The 20,000-nt window shown below is 43.0% G+C and overlaps 2 protein-coding genes across 2 annotated transcripts; both read right to left on the reverse strand.

Moving 5' to 3' along the window:
* Positions 1-64: 64 nt before the first annotated feature.
* LOC137977242 (uncharacterized) lies at positions 65-1,290 on the reverse strand. The gene is made up of 2 exons (XM_068824494.1): positions 160-1,290; positions 65-79 (listed from the first exon to the last, which is right to left on the reverse strand). The coding sequence occupies exons 1-2, from the start codon at positions 1,288-1,290 to the stop codon at positions 65-67; spliced, it is 1,146 nt and encodes a 381-aa protein (XP_068680595.1).
* Positions 1,291-1,430: 140 nt separating this feature from the next.
* On the reverse strand, positions 1,431-2,243 carry LOC137977243 (uncharacterized). Its single transcript, XM_068824495.1, has one exon. It carries the CDS (start codon positions 2,241-2,243, stop codon positions 1,431-1,433), a length of 813 nt encoding a protein of 270 aa, XP_068680596.1.
* Between the last annotated feature and the right edge of the window lie 17,757 nt (positions 2,244-20,000).

Here is a 20,000-nt window from a genome sequence, read left to right on the forward strand (position 1 = left end):
AATAGCATTTCGCAGCTCCTTTTCGCCCCGGACAAAGTTGCCGCCATTATCGGATCTGATCTGTTCAGGCTGCCCCCTTCTAGCGATAAAACGACGCATGCAGTTCACAAAGGAATCTGTGTCCAAGCTGTGAACTACCTCGATGTGGATCGCACGTACGGTCAAACAAGTGAAAATCACACCATATCTCTTGGCTTGGCTCCTTCCGCGTCGAACCCAAAAGGGCCCAAAACAGTCAACGCCAACATAGGTAAATGGGGGCTTGTTTGGAGTGACCCTGTCTTGCGGCAGGTTTGCCATCTTCTGCTCTCCAACTGGTGCTTGTCGCTTTCTGCAGCTGAAACAGTTTCTAAGGGTCCTTTTCACTGCAGCTCTTCCCTTCACGATCCAGAATCTTTCTCTGATCATGGAGAGTACGTGTTCAGTGCCAGAATGTCCAGAAGCGTTATGGTAGAACCTGATGATCAAACGGACAACATGGTGTGAGGCCGGCAGAATTATTGGGTGCTTTGCATCTAGCTTAACGGGTGCTTTCTCGAGCCGTCCCCCTACACGTAGTAGACCGTCCATCAACTGAGGGTCAAGCTTGAAGATTCTACTAGATTTCTTGACTGGAGGTTTCTTGGCTTTGGTGGTGCCTGCCTTGTCAACTATCACACTTGCAACCTTTAGGGTGGCAATCTCTTCCATTAATTTCTCCTTCTGAACATGTATCAAGATTTCTCTTTCAGCCTTGTTCACTTCTTCTACGGTGATTGGCTCTAATCTTGCTGCCTTGTTGAGCGGCAGGGGTCCTGACTTGCTGCGTTCAACAGCTCTTCTTAGGTTAGCTCGGTGACGCAGTACCCATGCCACAAACTTCTTTAAGCGGTGCCATTGGGAAAAGCGTCTGAAGAATTGACCAAGGGTCGACCCTGTTTCAGCCTTGGTTGAAAGCACTTGTGATTCTCTCTTGACCTCTGGGTCGTTCTCTGCAACCATTGATACCGAACACTGTTGGCTTGGCCATGCATCTTCTGATTTCCAAAGGAATTCAGGTCCTCGTATCCAACGTTTGTTCTTCAGCAAGTCTTCAGCTGTGAGGCCACACGAGGCATCGTCGGCAGGGTTCTGTTTAGTGCCAACGTGTTTCCATTGAGGAGGTGAAGTGACTTCATGTATGGCAGCGACACGATTTGCCACGAAAGTGTGAAACCGCTTATCTTTATTGGCGATGTAGCCCAAAACACAGGCACTATCTGTCCAGAAGATAGATTGATCGACTGGTATATTGATTTCCTTTGAGACCATTCTGTCCAATCGCGTTGCCACTACGGCTGCTGAGAGCTCGAGGCGAGGGATCGTCAATTGCTTTAGCGGGGATAACGGCAACTTGCCAATGATGAAGGAGCAGTGGACGTCACCTTTACTGTTGGTGAGGCGGAGATAGGTTACAGCACCATATGCAAACTGGGAAGCATCTGCGAAATGGTGTAGCTGACTGGAAGCGACTTCACCGAAGTTGATGGGCTTAAAACAGCGGTTGACAAAAGGTCTTCAAGCCTGGGAAGCTCTTCGAGCCAATTTCTCCAGCGTATGAGGTCCTCGTCCGATATGGGTTCATCCCATCCAAGATTTTTGTGACATAGGTCTTGAAGCAGCGCCTTCGCTGGCAGGATAAATGGAGCTGCAAATCCTAACGGGTCATAGACAGAGCTGACAACAGATAGAATTTCTCGTCTGGTTGCAGGCCTGTCCTTTACACTTATCTTGAAGCCAAAGGTGTCGGACTCCACATCCCATCTGACTCCCAAGACCCGTTCAATTGGCAGTTGATCGAGGAGAAGATCCTTCACGGAGCCTGCTCTTTCGGACAGTGGAATAGAATCAATGACCTTTCGGGAATTGGAGATCCATTTTGTCAAGCGGAACCCTCCCTTCGAGAGTGGCGTGCGGAGCTCGTTCACTAGACCAATGGCTTCGGTTTCGGATGGAACTGACTTGAGGCAGTCGTCGACGTAAAAGTTGTCCTTGACGCTGTCAACCGCTTCCTTGCTAAATTCTTCGCAATTGTCTTCTGTGGTTTGCCGGAGACCGAAGTTAGCACAGCTTGGTGATGATGTGGCACCGAAGAGATGCACCATCATCTGATATTCTTCTGGTTCACTGTTCAAGTCATTGTTTGGCCACCAAAGGAACCGAAGAGCGTCACAATCGTTAGGACTGACACGTACTTGGTGAAACATTGACTCTACGTTGGCCATAAGAGCAACAGGTTCCTGTCGGAAGTGTGTCAGAACGCCAACCAGGTTGTTTGTAAGGTCAGGTCCCTGAAGAAGTTGGTCGTTAAGTGATGTACCCCGGTATTTTGCTGAATATTGTTTTTACTGCATACGGGCCTTTGTCGTTACTTGCTATTACTCGTTTAGGTTCTAAAGCCTACGGGACATCATTTCCGATAAGCAGGCCAATGGGGGCGTCAATCTTGGGCAGCTGAATGCCTTTGAGGTATACTTGTTTACGTCCTCTTGTTGCGGGATGCTGTTTTTACCAACTGGTAGTTGTGGGGTCGAGAAGACAGTTGGGAGCTCAACGAAGTTCCGTTCGTTCAAGTGGAACACTTCCAGCTTGAAGACCTTGCACTCCGTCACGCTATCGTGCTTCCCCAATGTTGTCAATGAGAGGGTAGTCTGTTCGCCATCGACTTTTAACATTTCCATGAGTTGCTGACTGCAGAATGTCGTGTTCGATCCACTATCCAAGAAGGCGTAAGTTAAAACTGGGGGGTCTGCACTTCTGGCCCTGACTTTAACAGGTACGATAGGAAGGCCAATCGTTGGTACGCCGGCCCCAGTTGAAGCACATTGACTGTCGCCATTGACGTAAGCATTGTGCGCCCTGTCATTGTTGTTCCCAGTCGCTCTTCTGTCGTCTTCGTTAATTGGACCTTGGTTGGAGGGGAGGTTCCCAATGTTGCGATCTGGCGATTTTGGATGGAGAAACGTCTAATGTTTCGTACGGCAAGTGGGAATTTTGCAATAGCTGTTCTTCGGACAGGATTGGACTTTATGGCCAGGTTGAAAGCAGTTCTCGCAGAGTCCTTGTTTGCAAACGAACGTTAGTCTCTGGTCCACCGACTGCTTCTTGACAGCGGGTCAACCAGTAGTTCTCCTTGCATAAATGGCATTTAGGCGTGGCCTTCGTTATATCACGCCTGTTTTCATTGTTCTCACTGACGGGTTCGCCTCCCAGAGTCGCAAAATTGTCACTGCGTCGGGGTCTGCGGTCATTGGAAGTCCTTCCTTGGTTTCTGCGTTCAGTGTTGATGGTTCCGAATACCGGGTGGTTTAAGGCTCTCGCCTTTGACTCAACGAAGCTTGCGATGTCCTCAAAAGTAATTTCTCTGTGCTTGTTGTTTGTGATATCATCAGCAACGTCATGCCATCTTTGCCTCAGCGGAAAAGGAAGCCTTTCTATAACTCTCTGCATGCTGTCTGGATTCTCTATCTTGTTGAGGTAGCCCACCTCTCTTAGGGTGTTCTTGCAGCTAGTGAGAAGGATGGAAAACTTCTGAAGTGCTTCGCCGTCTTCATGCTTAATCGGTGGTCCGTTCGTGACTCTAGTAACGTAGGCAGAGGCGATTTTGTAGCTCTGTCCACATCTTTCCTTTAAGTCTGCGTGCTTCTCGATAGCCTTCATCCGGTTGCATTGATAAACAGCTTCGCATGAGCTCTTGGACGTCACGAGACGTGTATTGCACGAGGTAGTACAGCTTTGTGCTGCTGCTTTTCGTCTTAGCTTCGATAAGGTTTTCGAAGGAATGTATAAAATTGCAGTAGTTAACCAGGTCTCCATCGAACGTCTGCACCTCAGCGTGAGGTAACGTTGGTGTTAGGGACAGTTGTTGATGCTGTGCCAGTAGCTGTTGCAGCTGTTGGTCGCAGTATTGCTGCATATACATAAGCTGCTCGTTGTGCCGTTGTTGTTGTCGCTGGATGTCGATCATATCTCGCACGAATTTATCCCCAACGTCTGAAGTACCCGGAGATAGACTTCGCTCTTGTTTAATACCCTCATGATGCACGTGGTGGTCATTGAGCTCGGGTTTAAGTGGGATTACAGGTGACCACGCAGTTCCTTGAGGTGAGAAGATCTTTGGCTTGCTACCAGGTTGATTGATTACTGCTGGATCTGGTTGAAGTTCTTCCGGTCTCCTTGGCCTTTGCGGAACCTTGATGAGGCCCGGAGTGGCCTGCGCGCTTTCTGAGAATTGGTCTGAGGCAAGAAGCACTGATGGGCGTGGCTGACTAGGAGGCAAGAACGGTGAGAGGTCCTGTTTCTGCGCAAGGAATGGCTGTTGAAAGTAATGGTCTCCTTGTTCAGCCACAGCGTAGATGCACTCTTCAGCCTCCATCTTAGCAATTTTGGTCTGGAGCTGGAGTTGTTGTTTGCGTTGTTCGAGGCGCAATCTGGCCTCTTCTTGCTGCTGCTTTAGCCTCAACTCTTCTTCCTGCAAACTTTGTTGCTGGCGCAGAGCGGCTGCCTCGGCGGTTAACGATGCTCTTTTCGCCGCTGCAATTGTTCGAGGACTGGCGGCTGACGATCCGGCTTCCGAAGAGCGCAGACTTGTATGCGACGATTTGGAACACGATGTGCGTGTACGGGATCTGGTCCCAGTATTGCTGACAGAGTCATACGGGTTTATTTCACTTTCCGCTCTTGAGAACCACTCGAGTGTCCGTTGAAAGTTGACGATCCTGCGAGTCTTGAATTTCGAAATCATCCTCGAGGGTGGCGTGGTATGCGTTGTGGGCGTCTCGGAAATTCTTGGCGATTTCTTCCAATTCCTGGGCCAATTTACGAACATCAGGAACGTTTTCACGGTTTGTAAAGCTTTCCGTCAGTTCCTTGATTTTTCTGGTGATGCGTGCCTTTGCTGCACTCCTTGTTTTGCGACACTGAAGGGACTTCTCATGCTTAATTCCATCGTTGTCGAGGGTAACATTAGGTCGCCTGTCGCGAGTTGAACGAGTTGACTCTTCGCTCGAAGCTTCAGCCATATTCCTTATTTTCGAACTAATGTAAGCACCAAATTGTAGACAATTAAAAAAGGTTCCATTTAATGCTTACTACAATTGAAGTGATCAAGAGGTAATCCGAACGCATTCGAAGTCAATATTTGAAGATCAGCAATGACAATGACAATAAAGAAACAATGGTTCGACTGAAAGGAAATAAATCACAATATTTCTAAGACACTGATGCACTGATTGAAAAAACACAGCATAAAGTAAACTTACAAATATTCCTCTGATCCGGAGAAGCGAAGAAATACACGAAGAAAGGTTAATTAAACAGCAGAAAACTAAAACAGAACACTAGCGAGTGAAAGCACGTGCCAATTGAAAAACTTAATTGAAAACTGATCCACATACATCAAGGCGTCATGATGTAACGCAATGTCACACGCGCATAAATAAGATAGAGTAACAATCACGTGCGGAAAAAACAAATAAACAGATAGAGAAGTTTGAATCTAACACTGCCCATGCTAGAAAGTGTAAAGCCTACAATACTCGTCACATTTGCCTACAATACTCGTCACATTTGTTGGAACACCCATCCCTGCTTCCCCCTTCCTCCAATGTTCATTTCCACAACTTCTAGTAGTCGCCCGAAAAATTCTCACACAACATTGAATTGGGGGAAGGGGGATGTGGTATTGTGGTATAAGCCACGATCTTGTAACACGATGATTCTGACCATTCTCCAAGTGTTCCAACTAAATATGTCTAGTATTGTAGGTATCGGAGAGGCTGAACATTTACGCGCGCATGCGCTGACGGAATGTTTGAAGACAAGACGAGAAAAATATGCAGTACCTCCAGTCGTGGCGCTGGAGCGTCGTACCAAACGAGTCATCCGGGATTGTGGCCCATGCGATCGCTTTTGGACACAGTTGGCATTTCGCTGCTTTCTGCTACCGACCTCGCCTCCCGGTGCGGCATTGAGGGAGGGATATGTCGGCCGCTAAACCATGTGAGACAAATCCCACGCCTACTCACAGCTCCAAACCGCCCTTGTCATTACAATTTAACGTAAGATTTCGATGGCTTATATATTCAAGAGAAAAGTCATTTTATCTGTCATATGGTAAGCACTGGAGTCGCAGATTACAAAGTGCACGCATGCGCCCTACTGAAGGTAACATACATGCATGCATAGAAGTTTATTTCATCTCCAATTTTAGAATAATATCTTCGAGACATTACAGCTAACATACATAATATATACAGATACATAACTAAATATTAAATAATATTTAAAAGATATATTAATCAAAACGAAAAGCCACTGTACAAAATCCGGCCCTGGATTAGTTTAAAACCAATAAACTCAGTGGTACGGGAAAAATCAGGTAGCGCATTTCGCAACGTACTTAGTTAATACGTAAGAAAAAGAACTAAGACCATAAGTGGTTGTTCTAGGTTTATTGAGGGACAGAATGGAATTTCCAAGAAGATCATTCATAAGAAGAGAACGAGAGAGAAAACGTATTTTTCATATATGCAGGACAAGCCTTTTCTTTCTTTAACTACTTTTATACAATAATATGAGGAAATTTTGAATGTGCTCATTGCATAGAGATGTAGAGTTTTACTTAAGTGGTACGTAAGAGGACAGGTAATCGCAAATATAAATCTCATAAGTCTCTTATTTACATTATACCGTTTCTTTGGCAAGAAATTACTAAAGGCCAGGCCGAATTTCGTATGATAAAAAGTCTACGTTAACAGCACGCACATTGGCTACACCTTAGTATCCGCCTAGAAATCTTCTTCTCGCTACTTTTTCCTCATTTGATGAGGACCAGTCTCCGCTTGCCTCCTTCATGCCCAAAAGGAATTCTGGGTAATTCGGCCGTTCCATGACAAGGGAAGACCCCCGATTCTCATTTCGTAGATTTTCTTATGAGTGTGGAGCCACCCAGTCCTACCAGCAAAATACAGCATCGAGTGAAGTTTTTAGCTTTCAAAACTTGCTCAAATTGTATCGGTAGGTCCTGGAATTCGTCCACAGAAAGGCCAGAGAGACGAATTCACTGGTGCTGTGAACCACCATGTTTACAACAGAGCAATTTAGGCGTTCCACTCTGCATGAAATAATCTCTCACCTCTCTCTCGAGAAGACCAGACACGCACGGTTCTTACGTTACGTTTATGCCCCTGTAGAATCAAACGAAATCTCAACTCCTTGTCAAAAGTTAACCAGCATCTTAATATTTTTGGTAGGCTACAATACTCGTCACATTTGTTGGAACACCCATCGCCGTTGCCCCTTCCTGAATGGGGGAAGGGGGATGTGGTATAAGCTACGATCTTGTAACACGATGATTCTGATCATTCGCTAACTGTTCCAACTAAATATGTCTAGTATTGTAGATGACTGAAACATCATAATGCCTGTAACACAGTGGCATACTGCTGCCCTTGCGAGACAGTTGCACCATGTTAAACACATAGTGATGCAAAACGAGCTGGAGGGTTAGGCTAAGAGACTATTAATTCTTATATATTTACGAAAAGCATTTGATTTCCAACGCCCAAGCACTCTTATCTGGGAATCCGTTGAACCTAAGGCTGCCGCATGAGAAGCCGCACCTATTCGAAAACTATACCCTTTGTATTGAGCAGGATCTAAACCACATTGCTTAATTGCTGAAGAGAGAAAAAGTGAAGAAGTATTCCTTGGGACAGCTTCACCATTATGAAGCTGGAAAAATGCTCCCGGGGAATGATTACCCTGATCAAGATATTCAAGGATGTATTGAACTGGACAAGGCCCAGCCACTTGGCGATTGACAATAATGGAAAAAGACCTTTGGTTATAATTGTGTTTATAGTCCCCAAAATAAATTTTTATTGCCTTAGTAAAATGTGAAGAAGTACAAAGCTTGGAAACCTGATGGAATTGTAAGGGAGGGTTGGAAGATTTTTTGCCATTGACGGTCATTTCACCGACTCTCAAAAATGCAAAAAATGCAATTGTACACATAGCCTGAAAAAGGCCAGTCTCTTTATGCGAAGAACTGATGTTACGAGCAGTGGATATGATGCGCTCGAGAATTGGCAAAGTTACTGAAAGCCGGTTATCCAACTTAAGAGCAGCAGTCAGGCAATACCAAGCATTTGGTGCAGAAATGAAAAAAAAAAATTCCTCCCAATTTTTGGCTACAAATAGTCGTTTGATAGGAAAGAAAAGTGGTATGTCTCCCTTCCCTCAGAGGTGCTTTAATTGTGAGAGAATTGAGAAAAACAAATTTTACCCGCAAGGATCCCGAAAGTACCCGCTGTCCGCGAACAAAACGAAAAACTCCGGTGTTTTAACACTCTCTATTGATAAAGGAAGTATTCACCATTGACAACAAAGATATTGGCTTAATGGAGTTTTGGTTAGGAAAACAAAACAACGTTTAGGAAAATGGTTTCTGTTTGCACACGACAAATCCCGCAATAAGTGTTAAAATTCAAAGAGTGTTTTTACTATGTGGTATAAGTGCAATTTTGCTCAAAATTGTGCCTGAGCAGTACATTGATATTATTATGAATGATATATCAGAATCAGGTTGGGTTATCCGTCATGTGCTTCACAATACACTTTTGAAATTACTCAAATTTCAGTGAACGCTGCCAGCTTGAAGCATTCGTGATGCTTGCGTTAATATCGTGACACAAGGCGGACTTTTTTCCTGGAGGAACATACTGAAAGTCATTCAGCCATTGGCTTTGCCGCCACACGTAAGTTTTGGCCTCGGGAAAAAATCCACTCTAATATAACGATGTCTTTTCTCGTGAAAACGGTTTAAATTTTGCGCAAACTTGAGTCGCTGTTAACAAAGTCGAGCCGGCAACAACATGCGGGTGTCAATTACACTCCGCAAAATACCTGTACCACAAACGTTTCCTTTGCAGACAAAAAAAATGCCAGTCAACGGGCAAAAGTAGTCTACAGCTGTAAATTTTAGATCCTCAGGTTTGGGAAAATCCAGTGAACCATAAGGAAATAAACCGTGCAAGAGCTAGCCAGAGAGTAGTATATTGCATACGTAATCAGAATAACAATCCGCAAAATAAACTTAATTACTGTCATTTTTAATTGCAGTGAATGAAAATGGCTTCTGAGAAAACGCAAACTTAAATTTGTAGCCATCATGGAAGTGAAGTGTTCTTTCAACTCCATAGTAGGAGGTCGTTGTTCTTTTGACCCGAAAGACAGGAAAAAATCAAGGGAAGTAATTCCATTTATAAACTGTAATAGGGACATCGCAGGTTACAAATCGTTCCTGTCGTTGACTGACGTAGAGAGTGAAATTGAAGTTATGCTGTCAAGAGCGGTTATTTTTTCCGACACGGAGTTAAACCTTTCGGAAATGACGATTTGTCCGCATGACCGCTCATCTCTCGGCATCGGCTGGCATCGAGGATCAAATAAATGCCAAGTTCCACCTCCCCTTTCAAAACATGAGCCAGCAAAAGTGGCAAGAGCAGAAAGGGGGCTTGGGAAAACGGCATGCCATTTGATATGGAAAAAATCAGGAATATTTATTCCTTTAGGGGCAGGTATGTGTTGACGAGCTTTTATTAATCTCTTTGTAGTTTACTGCTGTAACTTGCCAAAGATTGAGTAATATGGTTCATAGAGTCTTTACACTCCAACTTTTGAAGGATTCATTTTACAGGTGTTTGTCGCAACTGCAGGGTTTTAATAAGTAACATGAAGAAGCAAAGTGAGAGGATCACAAAAACAAAATCAAATGACGAGGAAAATCCTGAAACTGAGAACCACTCTTCAGGGGAGGAAACAGTAAGCGCAGTTCGAATAATTGACTACACCCATAAATTATTATATAATAATATATAATAATATATAAATTACCTAATTGCTAGGTCACACACAACCATAAATACAACCTTTTAGATAAAAACCTGTTTAACTTAAACCTTATTAGTCTTATTTTCCAGTAAACACAGCTTTAATAAGAACCTCTTTAGGATAAAACCTTGGTTCTAATACGCAGGTTTTACTGTAGTTAACTTAGAATAACTTCTTTTTAATTCATTACGTACTTCGAAAGTAATTATCTGTCTCGTGGAGTTGGGGCTGGACAATCTGCGAGCGATGCGAATTTTGCATTTTAGTCTAAGCACCCATTTCAAGTGGCGCTGATAAACAGTTATTAAGTCTAAGCACCCATTTTAAAACGGTTAGCTTTCAATAACTGTGTGACTCGCATGGCTCGCCATGTTGGCTCGTATGACTCATAGTCATGTCTCGCAGCCCCGTGTGGGGGGGAGGGGGGGTTGCTGCCATATATGGGCTATATAGGTATGTGCCGCTCTGAAGGGTATGGTTTTCAAGCAGTTTACTCCAGTATAGGGTATATAAATCAGAGTGTTTGGGTCTAGAAGAGGGTATCATTTTTCACGAAACTGACCAGTCGCTTGAAGAATTTATCAAGACTAAGGAAATTCCCGCTCAAAAATATAAATACATCGAGTCGGCAAAGTTTACTCAGCTCAGCCTCAACAGTGTCGACAAATGGCTGTCATCAAACAGTTCTGGATATTATTAACTGTCAAGTATCGGTATTTAGACGGAAATCGGTGGGAGTTTACTCTAGTATAGGGTAGCAAAATTCAGTTGAACTAGCTCTGGTATAGGCTAAGGGTTCCAGGGTCCCAGCAGCACATCCACACCCAGAAATTCCTAAAGTAACACCCCCCCCCCCTCCGGGCTCGCAGCCATGACTCGCATGGCTCGCACATTGTAATCACTCCATCGAGTTTATCAGCAAGAATTAAGCTATTTAAAAAAAAAACACCTGGTAGTGTTTCATTTCCAGAGCGGAACGGCTGGAGACCGGATTAGGTAAAATATTGCATGGTCATCTGTTTATCACATTAATTTCAGTGCTAAAATTGAAACACTCAAGAAACATGGACAGAAACGTCGACGCCAGAACAAAATACGGAAGCCTAGAAGCTAGCGAGGGCGTCAGTGACATAATATTAAGAGCTCAGATCGATGCATAGACGAAGACTAATGCAAGGGGATACGGCTTACCCCACTTCAGTTTTAGTGTGGATTTTGTGGGGCGAGTCAAGGCCATTTCAGTTTTAAACTACTGCAAGTTCTGTACCATCTTAAGAGCTTGAAATTTACATGTCGATATCAATCATTGAAGCACTGACAAACAGGTAAGTACAACTTGTCTTCGGCACTCCGTTTTGGCGAGTAGCAGTGACAAACAGGAGCATGCATAAGTGAAGAACATTTGTTTTATGAAGCGTGTGGATTGGTCAATTAAGTCGCTCTGCTTGTCAGATATTTATTATTGGGTTTTTCATTTCTGCAATACATGAGGATTTCATCATATTTCAAAGCTCTACAAGAAGCTACAAATCAGACTTGTATTTTAAATAATATTTTGTCCCTTCTAGGAGGAGAAAACTATGTCGACACCCCAACCCGCCACAAGCACACCCTTTCATGATAGTAGGTGTCATCAATTGCTAGAGATAGCAACACCTGAATCGAGCTTGTATTTACCGCCAACAATACTAGAAGCAGATCAGACAAGCGCTAGTGGCATTGAGTTGGAAAGTGACTGCAGACCCATTGAACACCTGAATACTTTCTTAAAAAGTAGAGACATCAGTCCTGTAAGGTACACTCTGAAAACACCATGGGAAGAGGCTAGTGGAAGGACGAAAAGGTAACACGAACGCAAAGCTAAGCAAGCCATTTCAGCCGTCCTTGATGAAATTGCTCCAAGTGATGCTGATCGACTCTGGAAGGTTATTATAGCGTCTCAAGGTCACACTGGTTCTGATGGCGTAGATGAAGTCTTGATGGATACATTAGCAAAGTGCTATAAAAATGCAAGCGGATGGGATTCTCGTAGGCAGATACTGTCCATTATGGCAGATAAAGTTAGCTTGGCAAGAATTCGAGATTGGATCTCAGGCCTGACGAGGTTTCGTTTTATGGTCGCTAGGCAACATGCTCTAGTTCACGGCAGTGGAGAACCTGTACGGACCCAACCACAACCAAGGGAAGTTATTCCTGAAGCAAAACTGGCCCACTTGTTGGATTTTATTACCAGTTCGCACGTTATACAAAACCTTCCATTTGGGGCTAAGACAATAACGTTGTCCAATAATGAGATTGTGCAAGTTCCTAATGTGGTTCGGAATTTGATTCCTGAGCGAATTCTGAGACAGTATGAAGCCTATTCTGCAGAGTCTAACTTCACACCCATGAATCCGTGGTAAACCGCTACGAATTTTGAGTGTATGTTCCGCCTCCACCAGAAAATCACTTCAAGGGCTGGATTACATTAGCTCGACAGGTGCCCAGGCATTTGAAGATCTCCAAGGTATCGCTCACAGGCTTGGAAAAAAAGGAATGGGTCTTACTTGGGCCAAACGACAAGAAGAAGCGCTGAAGGAGGCAAAACGGTACCTTAAGACGGACTACAAGGTAAGGTTGCCTTCATAAAGTTTTGAAAATAAACTTTCCACTATGTCAGTTAGTTGGCAGGAAGACGACAACTAGTTTAAGCACAAGATGCATTTGATAGCCGTAATGAATATTTGAAGATATTGATTATCATAGGGCCCAACAGAAACACTTTCATAGAGATCAATTCCTCCTACTGAATCAGGCGGCGCTAGCCGGTGTGGAGGAAGCTATGTGACAGGCAAATGTCACATAAGCCGCAAAGGTTCAACTTTCATTGAACCTTTTTATGTAGTTTCCATCTATTTAAGTGTATACTCAGTATTTTTGGGTTGGGCATGACATAGAAATTCTTGATTTTGGATCATAGTGTGTGTGGCAGTCAAGTCGGTCATTTGCTTGACGGTATCACTAAGATGCTATTGACCAGGGCTGGAAGATATTTTGGGTCCACTTGGCGCTTGATGACTCTTCCTCAATACTTCCGAATTTCAAGTCTAATATTTACATTTTTATTAAATAGGTGCACGTATCAGAGAGTTCAGAAATCCCAGATCACTGTCGAGTTTACGCTCTCAGTGACCCCAAAGACTCAGATTACCAATCTACTTGCCTACATCGTCACGACGACCGCTGTGGGCAATGCAGTAGGCTTTATTTGACCATAGAGGAGATAGAGAAAGCAATACAGAAGACAGCAATTGCTCCTGAGGTACACGATGAACTGAACTTTTTGACTGAGAAGGCAAAACGAGAAGTAAGTGCCTGGAAAACGCATTTACTGCGATCCGTAAACCAGGATCAAGCAAGATTGGACATCCCTCAAGTCCTTAACGGCTCATCTGTTCTCTTAGATCAAGACTGGGCCATGAAATTTATACCAAGGAAGTATCGAGAAAGCCAAACAGACTGGTTTGGGAAGCGTGGTATCCCATGGCATGTAACTGTGGCCATGCGGAAGGGGAGTGACGGAAATTGCGAGATGCTAACCTTGTGTCATGTTTTCAAATCCTGCAAGATAGTTGTGCTGTTCTGTCTGTAATGTCTGACACCCTCAAAAATCTGAGGGTGGTTATGCCCCATCTACAGTCTGTCTATTACTGGCAAGACAATGCTGGATGTTACCATTGCGGTAACACAATTGCCCTTGCGCCGATGGTGGGTCAGCTCCATGGCATGACCGTTAAGCGAATGGATTTTTGTGACCCGCAAGGTGGAAAAGGGGCATGCGACAGAAAATCCGGTGCCATCAAGTCTCATATGAAGGTTTATCTAAATTCAGGTAACAACATAGAAACGGCGGATTAAATGAAGGAGGCTATTCTGTCATTTGGAGGAATGCCATCCGTGAGGGTCACATCATGTGGACCTCCCATATCTGCAAGCTTTCCGCACATTAAGCTTGAAGGAGTGAGTTCCATTTCAAATGTAGAGTACCATCAAGAGGGATTGCGCGTTTGGAAAGCTTACAAAATTGGCTCGGGAAAACTGATTCCGTGGAAGAAACTAACGGTGCCAAACAGTTCAGAAGTTCCAAGCTTAACTGAAGTGAACAATGACGATGTCACGGGGGATTTCTTGTCTGTAAAATCCAAACGAAAAGAAAATGTTCTCGGAGAGAAGGCTGAAGATGAAGACACCAGTGAAAGGTCGGATACCGAAGAGTTGAAAACAGAACCAGATGTCCGCCTGTTTTCGTGTCCAGAACAGGGATGCGTAAAACAATACCAATGTTACGTGTATCTGCAACAGCATTTGGACTCCGGAGAACACACGTTTGTACTTGAACGGGAACCACATTTTTGGCTATGCCGAGAGACTGGAGGTGCACAACGTTGGCGTTCCAACTGTACAGTGTACCCAAGACGTGTTATGCGAAATTCCAGTGCAACCAGCTTTACCAATGGGCTGGGCATTGAGGTCTTCTCAGACACAAAGGACTCGTTTCAATGCCAGACAAAAAGAATACCTGACGGCAAAGTTCAACATTGGCGAGACAACAGGATGCAAGGCTGATGCAGTTGTTGTTGCAAGGGATATGATGAACGCCAGAGATACTGATGGAGAACGTTTATTCAGTAGGGATGAGTTCCTAAGCAGCCAACAAATAACTAGCTTTTTCAGTCGCCTAGCAGCAAAGAAGAGCTTATCTGATGTCACAGATGACAACGACGGTGATGTTAACGAGGCTGCAGTCATTGAGAGTGCTCTTGAAGACCTTAGTAATGAAGTGTGGAGGGAGGTTGCATTGCAGCATCCTATTGTGTTTGACGGTCATAACATCTGCGACCTTGCCAAGCATGACAAGCTCAAAAAATTCAACATAACAATGCTCAAGAGAATGTGCGTGCACTTTGGACTTGATGTTGGTGACATAAAAGTCAGGCTGAAAAGGCCTTTCATCGAGAAATTGTCTGCTTTCCGTAGCAGCTGCTCGTGTCAGGATTGATAAGTTGACTGATACTTGCGTGTGTCATCCTTTGCTGCTGAAGGTAATGCTCATTGTCACCTGTGGGGAAAATCACTAAACATGTCCACATCTTTGTTAGAGAATTCAGTAGAACCAGGAGCCCATTAGTAGGAGCCTCCATATGCAGGAGATCTTTGAGTCAACCTTTGCGCGTATCTTTCTATTTTTACAACTAACCCTTGAGCAGGAGACTCGCATTTACATAAATTTACATCAATTTGCACGATTTAAATACTTGGCTACTGCTATTTTTGTCTTCGTTAAACAATGACTTTATTTTGATTGGCCTTATAAAGCAGTGTGTGTAGAGCCAAGGAACTCGTGGCGTTCTAAAAATAGAAAGATACGCGCAAAGGTTGACTAATAAGGGCGTGTATGAGAGAGGCAAGCTCCTACTCATGGGCTCCTGGTAAAACTAGAATCCTGTCTGACGCTTAGAGCTTAAGAAAATAAGGCCCTCTAGGACCCTTGCCAAGAATGTTGAAATTCTGTTTGTTAAGTAACGTTGACTTCATATAGTTGAAGAGATTGATCAAGGTTTTTTTTAACTGACAAGGCAAATTAGATGGCAATGCTTGATACTAAAACGTGACATCACTCAGTGACGTCACAAAATTCGTTTTCTAAAATGGGGGAAGGTTTTTCACCATATTTGTGGAACACAGCAACCTCAAGGATATTCTCCCTTGTACAGTTATATTTGAAAGTTAAATAAGACGCTATTCATATTTTTCAGTCAGGTGACCTGTTTCCCTTAATTACGCAATCATCAATAATGAAAGACCTGCTAACAAGGCCACTTCAATAAAGAGTACCAAGTATGTAACAGATTGATACCCGAAGGAAGTTTTGTTAATTTCCGTAATTACTCCACATTTCATAGAGACGATTTTATTAGTTGTTATTATATGGCTTGTGTTTGTAGCCGATATAACGCGCGCTCTGATTGGCTAATTGTGACTGAATTGTAGGGCATTATTCTCCCGTAATGCCCACGGGCTGATTACGGGCTTTCAAAAACAAGCAAAAGGTAATTAAAAAACCATATAATCAACTACTTAATAACCGAGCTAGCTCGAGCCGTACTGGGGAATATTGGCCCTCGGTCGTTTTTGTACGGACCTCGCGTTGCCACGACCTCGGGCCAATATTCCCCAGTGCGGCCCTCGCGCTCGGTTAGTAAGAAGTTAGTAATTGATTGTAGGTCATGTGACATTGGCTTCGGGCTTCATATTGTTGAGGATACCGAGATAATGCCGCGTTCCAGTTTTCAGCAAGATTAAAGAATAACCCTGTCAAAAAGGAGCTATGTCATTTAAGCCAGTGAACCGACAAGTGAGGAACAGCTAGAGTAGTCCGGATACCAGTGATAGGTCGTAGAATATTGGTGTGATAATATATGTCACAATTGCAAAAGCTCACCGCATGGAGCGTGGAAACTCTAGGATTGTTTCGGTTTCAGGCCATCAACGAGTTTTGCCAAGTCAAGGAAGATCCTTAATAAATGTGTTACAAAAACGGCTTCTGGCTTCTTTGGGTTAACTACGTTTTTCGCACTCCTGAACGATAAAGACATCGGTGCATTGCTCAGTCCTCATACTACCAAAACTGACTGGGGTTGACATTACATCCTCAGCTGTGTAAGGCACGTATATCACTGCCAAGGGCATGAAAAAGAAAAAAAAACTAAGAGGATAAGCGCCCGGGGGATAAGCGACCATGTGAATAAAACGCAAACTTTTAAATTCAATCACTTCACGCCCACTTGTGTCGCGCAACCTGAAGTGAAATTTGACCTTTCGGCCTAACTAATTTGCATATTCGATGTCACGAAACATGATTGAAGGCAAGAATGGGTTTCGATCTTTCCTCTTCAGTCTGAGCTCATAGAAAGGAAAGGATAATGGCGCCAGAGTGGCAAAGCCTAAAAAGAGGATGACGGTGGCATTGTCGAAGCTTTTGTAGCCGTTGACGTTTCACAGTAGGTTGTTTACCACCATTCCTTTTGTCACTTTGAAATGAAAAATGGTCAACTTTAACAGCATCTGGAAGAAAGTCAAAACAAGAACCCGGGCTGGTTTTCAGACATAATTTAGCTAGAGGCTCGGATTATCGAAAGCCGAGGTTTCAAGAAATATCAAGTTATACTACATGCCTAAAAGTGCCTTTGACTTTTGGTAATAAAATGCCATATGAAATACTCGCCAAATATGCTAGTTTTCTTAGAAATGTATAAAATTGCCAAATACCTTATGAGCCATAAAACTCTCGTTTTTCGGGTCAGAAAGAGGTCTTCTTTCGATATCAAGCATCCATATATTTTCATGCATCACCTTAAACAAACGGAGATTCTTTTAAAAGTTGTGGATTTTGGGTCTTGTATTCACGAAATTCGCGACATGCAGACCTCTTATCGCTTTTCTTAATTTTCCCCGAATAAGAGCGTTTTAGGCAAGGATTAACAGCACCACATTGTTTACTTACTTAAAGGTTAGTCATACACCAAAGATGAAGGAAATCCATTTTTCTAATTCTGCCACAAAATTCAGATTTTGCTCGGTTTTTCGTGACCGCTGGTCTTAAAACCTTTCTTACTGTATCCTTTAAGCATTTGCAAGATAAAAAATACCTTAGTAGGGTCTGGAAAGCCAGATGGTTTATGGGAATATCCTAATGCCGAAACATAGGTATTGACAGTAGAAGGTGCATACTGTTTGTCGTATAAATAGGCAATAAATAAAGCTAACACAGATGGTGAAATTGGAAAACAAGAACTAGAGCCATTGGGCAAAACAGAGTTTAAGAATTGATAGAAAAGAGACCAAGGTCTTTTATAGGTGGGCACAGATGAAGGCTGTAAGCTTGACTGTATGAGGTTTGTTATTATATCTGCCAATTTAGTGGCTGTAGGAATTGCCGTTGGCTGCAGATCCATGTGGGCTGCAGCAAGCTTCTTGAAGTTGTGAACCTGCAGGCGAGATAAACAGTCGGCCAAAGTGTTGAAAACACCAGGAATATTGTAGCGCCGCTCACGGCTTCTGTTGAAAGGCGCGGAGTCACAGGCCAGACAACGTGTCGCGATGAGCTGAATAGCGGTTGTTTTACTGGTTGAATAAGGCCAAAGGCACCACGGAAAACCAACTTTGATTTACGGTGATTTAATCGACGATATTCAAACGTAAACTGAAACACAATGTAATCAATAAACTAATCACTAAGTGCTAAGGAAATAAACAATAGGAGTCGTATATGTACAATAGCGGACATTCCGGTCATAACTTTGATGAAACAGATGTTTTTTTGGGAGTGCCACTATGATATTGAAACGTGAAAAAGAATGGCTTAAAATGTACTCAATCGTACAGAAGAACTATATAAAACAGAAACCTAAACTACAAGGAATAATAATTATAGACAGTTCGCAAATGAAAGAAACGAAATAGAACCTTAAAACTGAGGTGTGACACGTGTGAACCCAAAACAAATGAACCTACAGAAACCGCGAATTTCCTTAGTCAAAATACTACAATGTAGCCTTTCTTTAAGACTAACATAAACGTTTCACTTACACATCGGTTCCCGCTTGCGCTGCAACAGTCAAAGGTAACTTTCTGCCAAATTGTTATAAGCGCTGACAAGCTCCACACTACACACACGCAGGATAACTAAAACTAAGCTAAGACAAAGTCCAAAAGAAGTGTAAAACTCAAAGGTGTTAAACTAATTATGTAAAGGGTGAAAGGAAATTCAATTAGTGAATTGAAAAGGAATCAAATTTAACAATTAAATGAAAAGGAAAGCCTTCAACATAGTGTTCATTACAAATATGCTTAGCTCGAAATAGAATGTTATGCTTAAGGCAAATGGCCACTAATTTACGGACAAAGAACATGAGAGACTTGTCTTGGCAAGATAACTTATTGCTAACATGGACTAAGGCCTCGTTATCAGTGAAAAACAAAATACAGTGATTCTGCATTTGAGCTCCCCATAAATATAGACTCAGAACAGTAGGGTAAAAATCGAGGAAAGCAATATTGCGTCCTCGCCACTTATCAGGCCAACGCCCATAGCACCAATCACTACCTAGAACAGCCCTGAAACCAAGGGAGCCTGCTGAATCTGTACATAGCTGCAATTTATCAGAGTTCGTCCAATTATTCTGCAAGAAAGTTAGCCACACATTCAAATCGTCCTTTACTTTCGAAGTAATTCTAACTCTATGATGAGCTGCCTTGACTCCTATTTTCAAATCGATAAGACGTCGCAGAAAAGCCCTACCTGGTATTATAACTGAAAAAGCAAAGTTCAAAAGGCCTATCAAGGACTGAAGCTCATTTAAAGTAACTTTCTTACGATGAAGGAAATCAGATATTATGTCAATGCATTTCTCAAGTTTATCCTTGGGCAAACGAGCTAATTTAACTGTGAATCGAGTTCAATTCCAGCAAACATCAGAGTAGTAAATGGACCTATAGTCTTTTCGGGTGCCATTATAATACCCAGATAATCACCTAGGTCAAGGAACAATTGTAATTGTTGCTTGCACAAAACCTCAGTTGGGGCAACAATCAGAAAATCATGAAAGTGAAGAATAGAAGAAATCTTAAGGTGATTCCCTAGTATTGCACTGCGCATCCTGTTCTGCGCATAACACAGCGTAAGCCCCGTTCGTATTCAGGCATGGCTAAGAGGCTTTATGGTCAAATTTCATGGCTCTTTGTCTCACAAGTCTCAACGGATATTCTAAACAAAAAAATGTTTAAATTAAACCATAAAGACTCGTACCCATGTGTGAATATTGATATATCGAACGTGGCCAAAAACATTTCAAAATGGCGACCTTTCGCGAGGGAAAGCTCGCTATAAAGAAGAATGGCCGTTTTCAGAGCACAGCAGTAAAGAGCAAAACAAGAAACTTTTTCAACTCTCACAAAACAAAAAGTCGAGTGATAGCCTTGATGATGCTAAAGAACATTTAAGTTTGACAGTGAAAGTGAAACCGCGCTATCGGGGAGACGTGTTGTCG

This window comes from Montipora foliosa, chromosome 11 (genome assembly GCF_036669935.1).
Source record: "Montipora foliosa isolate CH-2021 chromosome 11, ASM3666993v2, whole genome shotgun sequence".
Taxonomy (NCBI): domain Eukaryota; kingdom Metazoa; phylum Cnidaria; class Anthozoa; order Scleractinia; family Acroporidae; genus Montipora; species Montipora foliosa.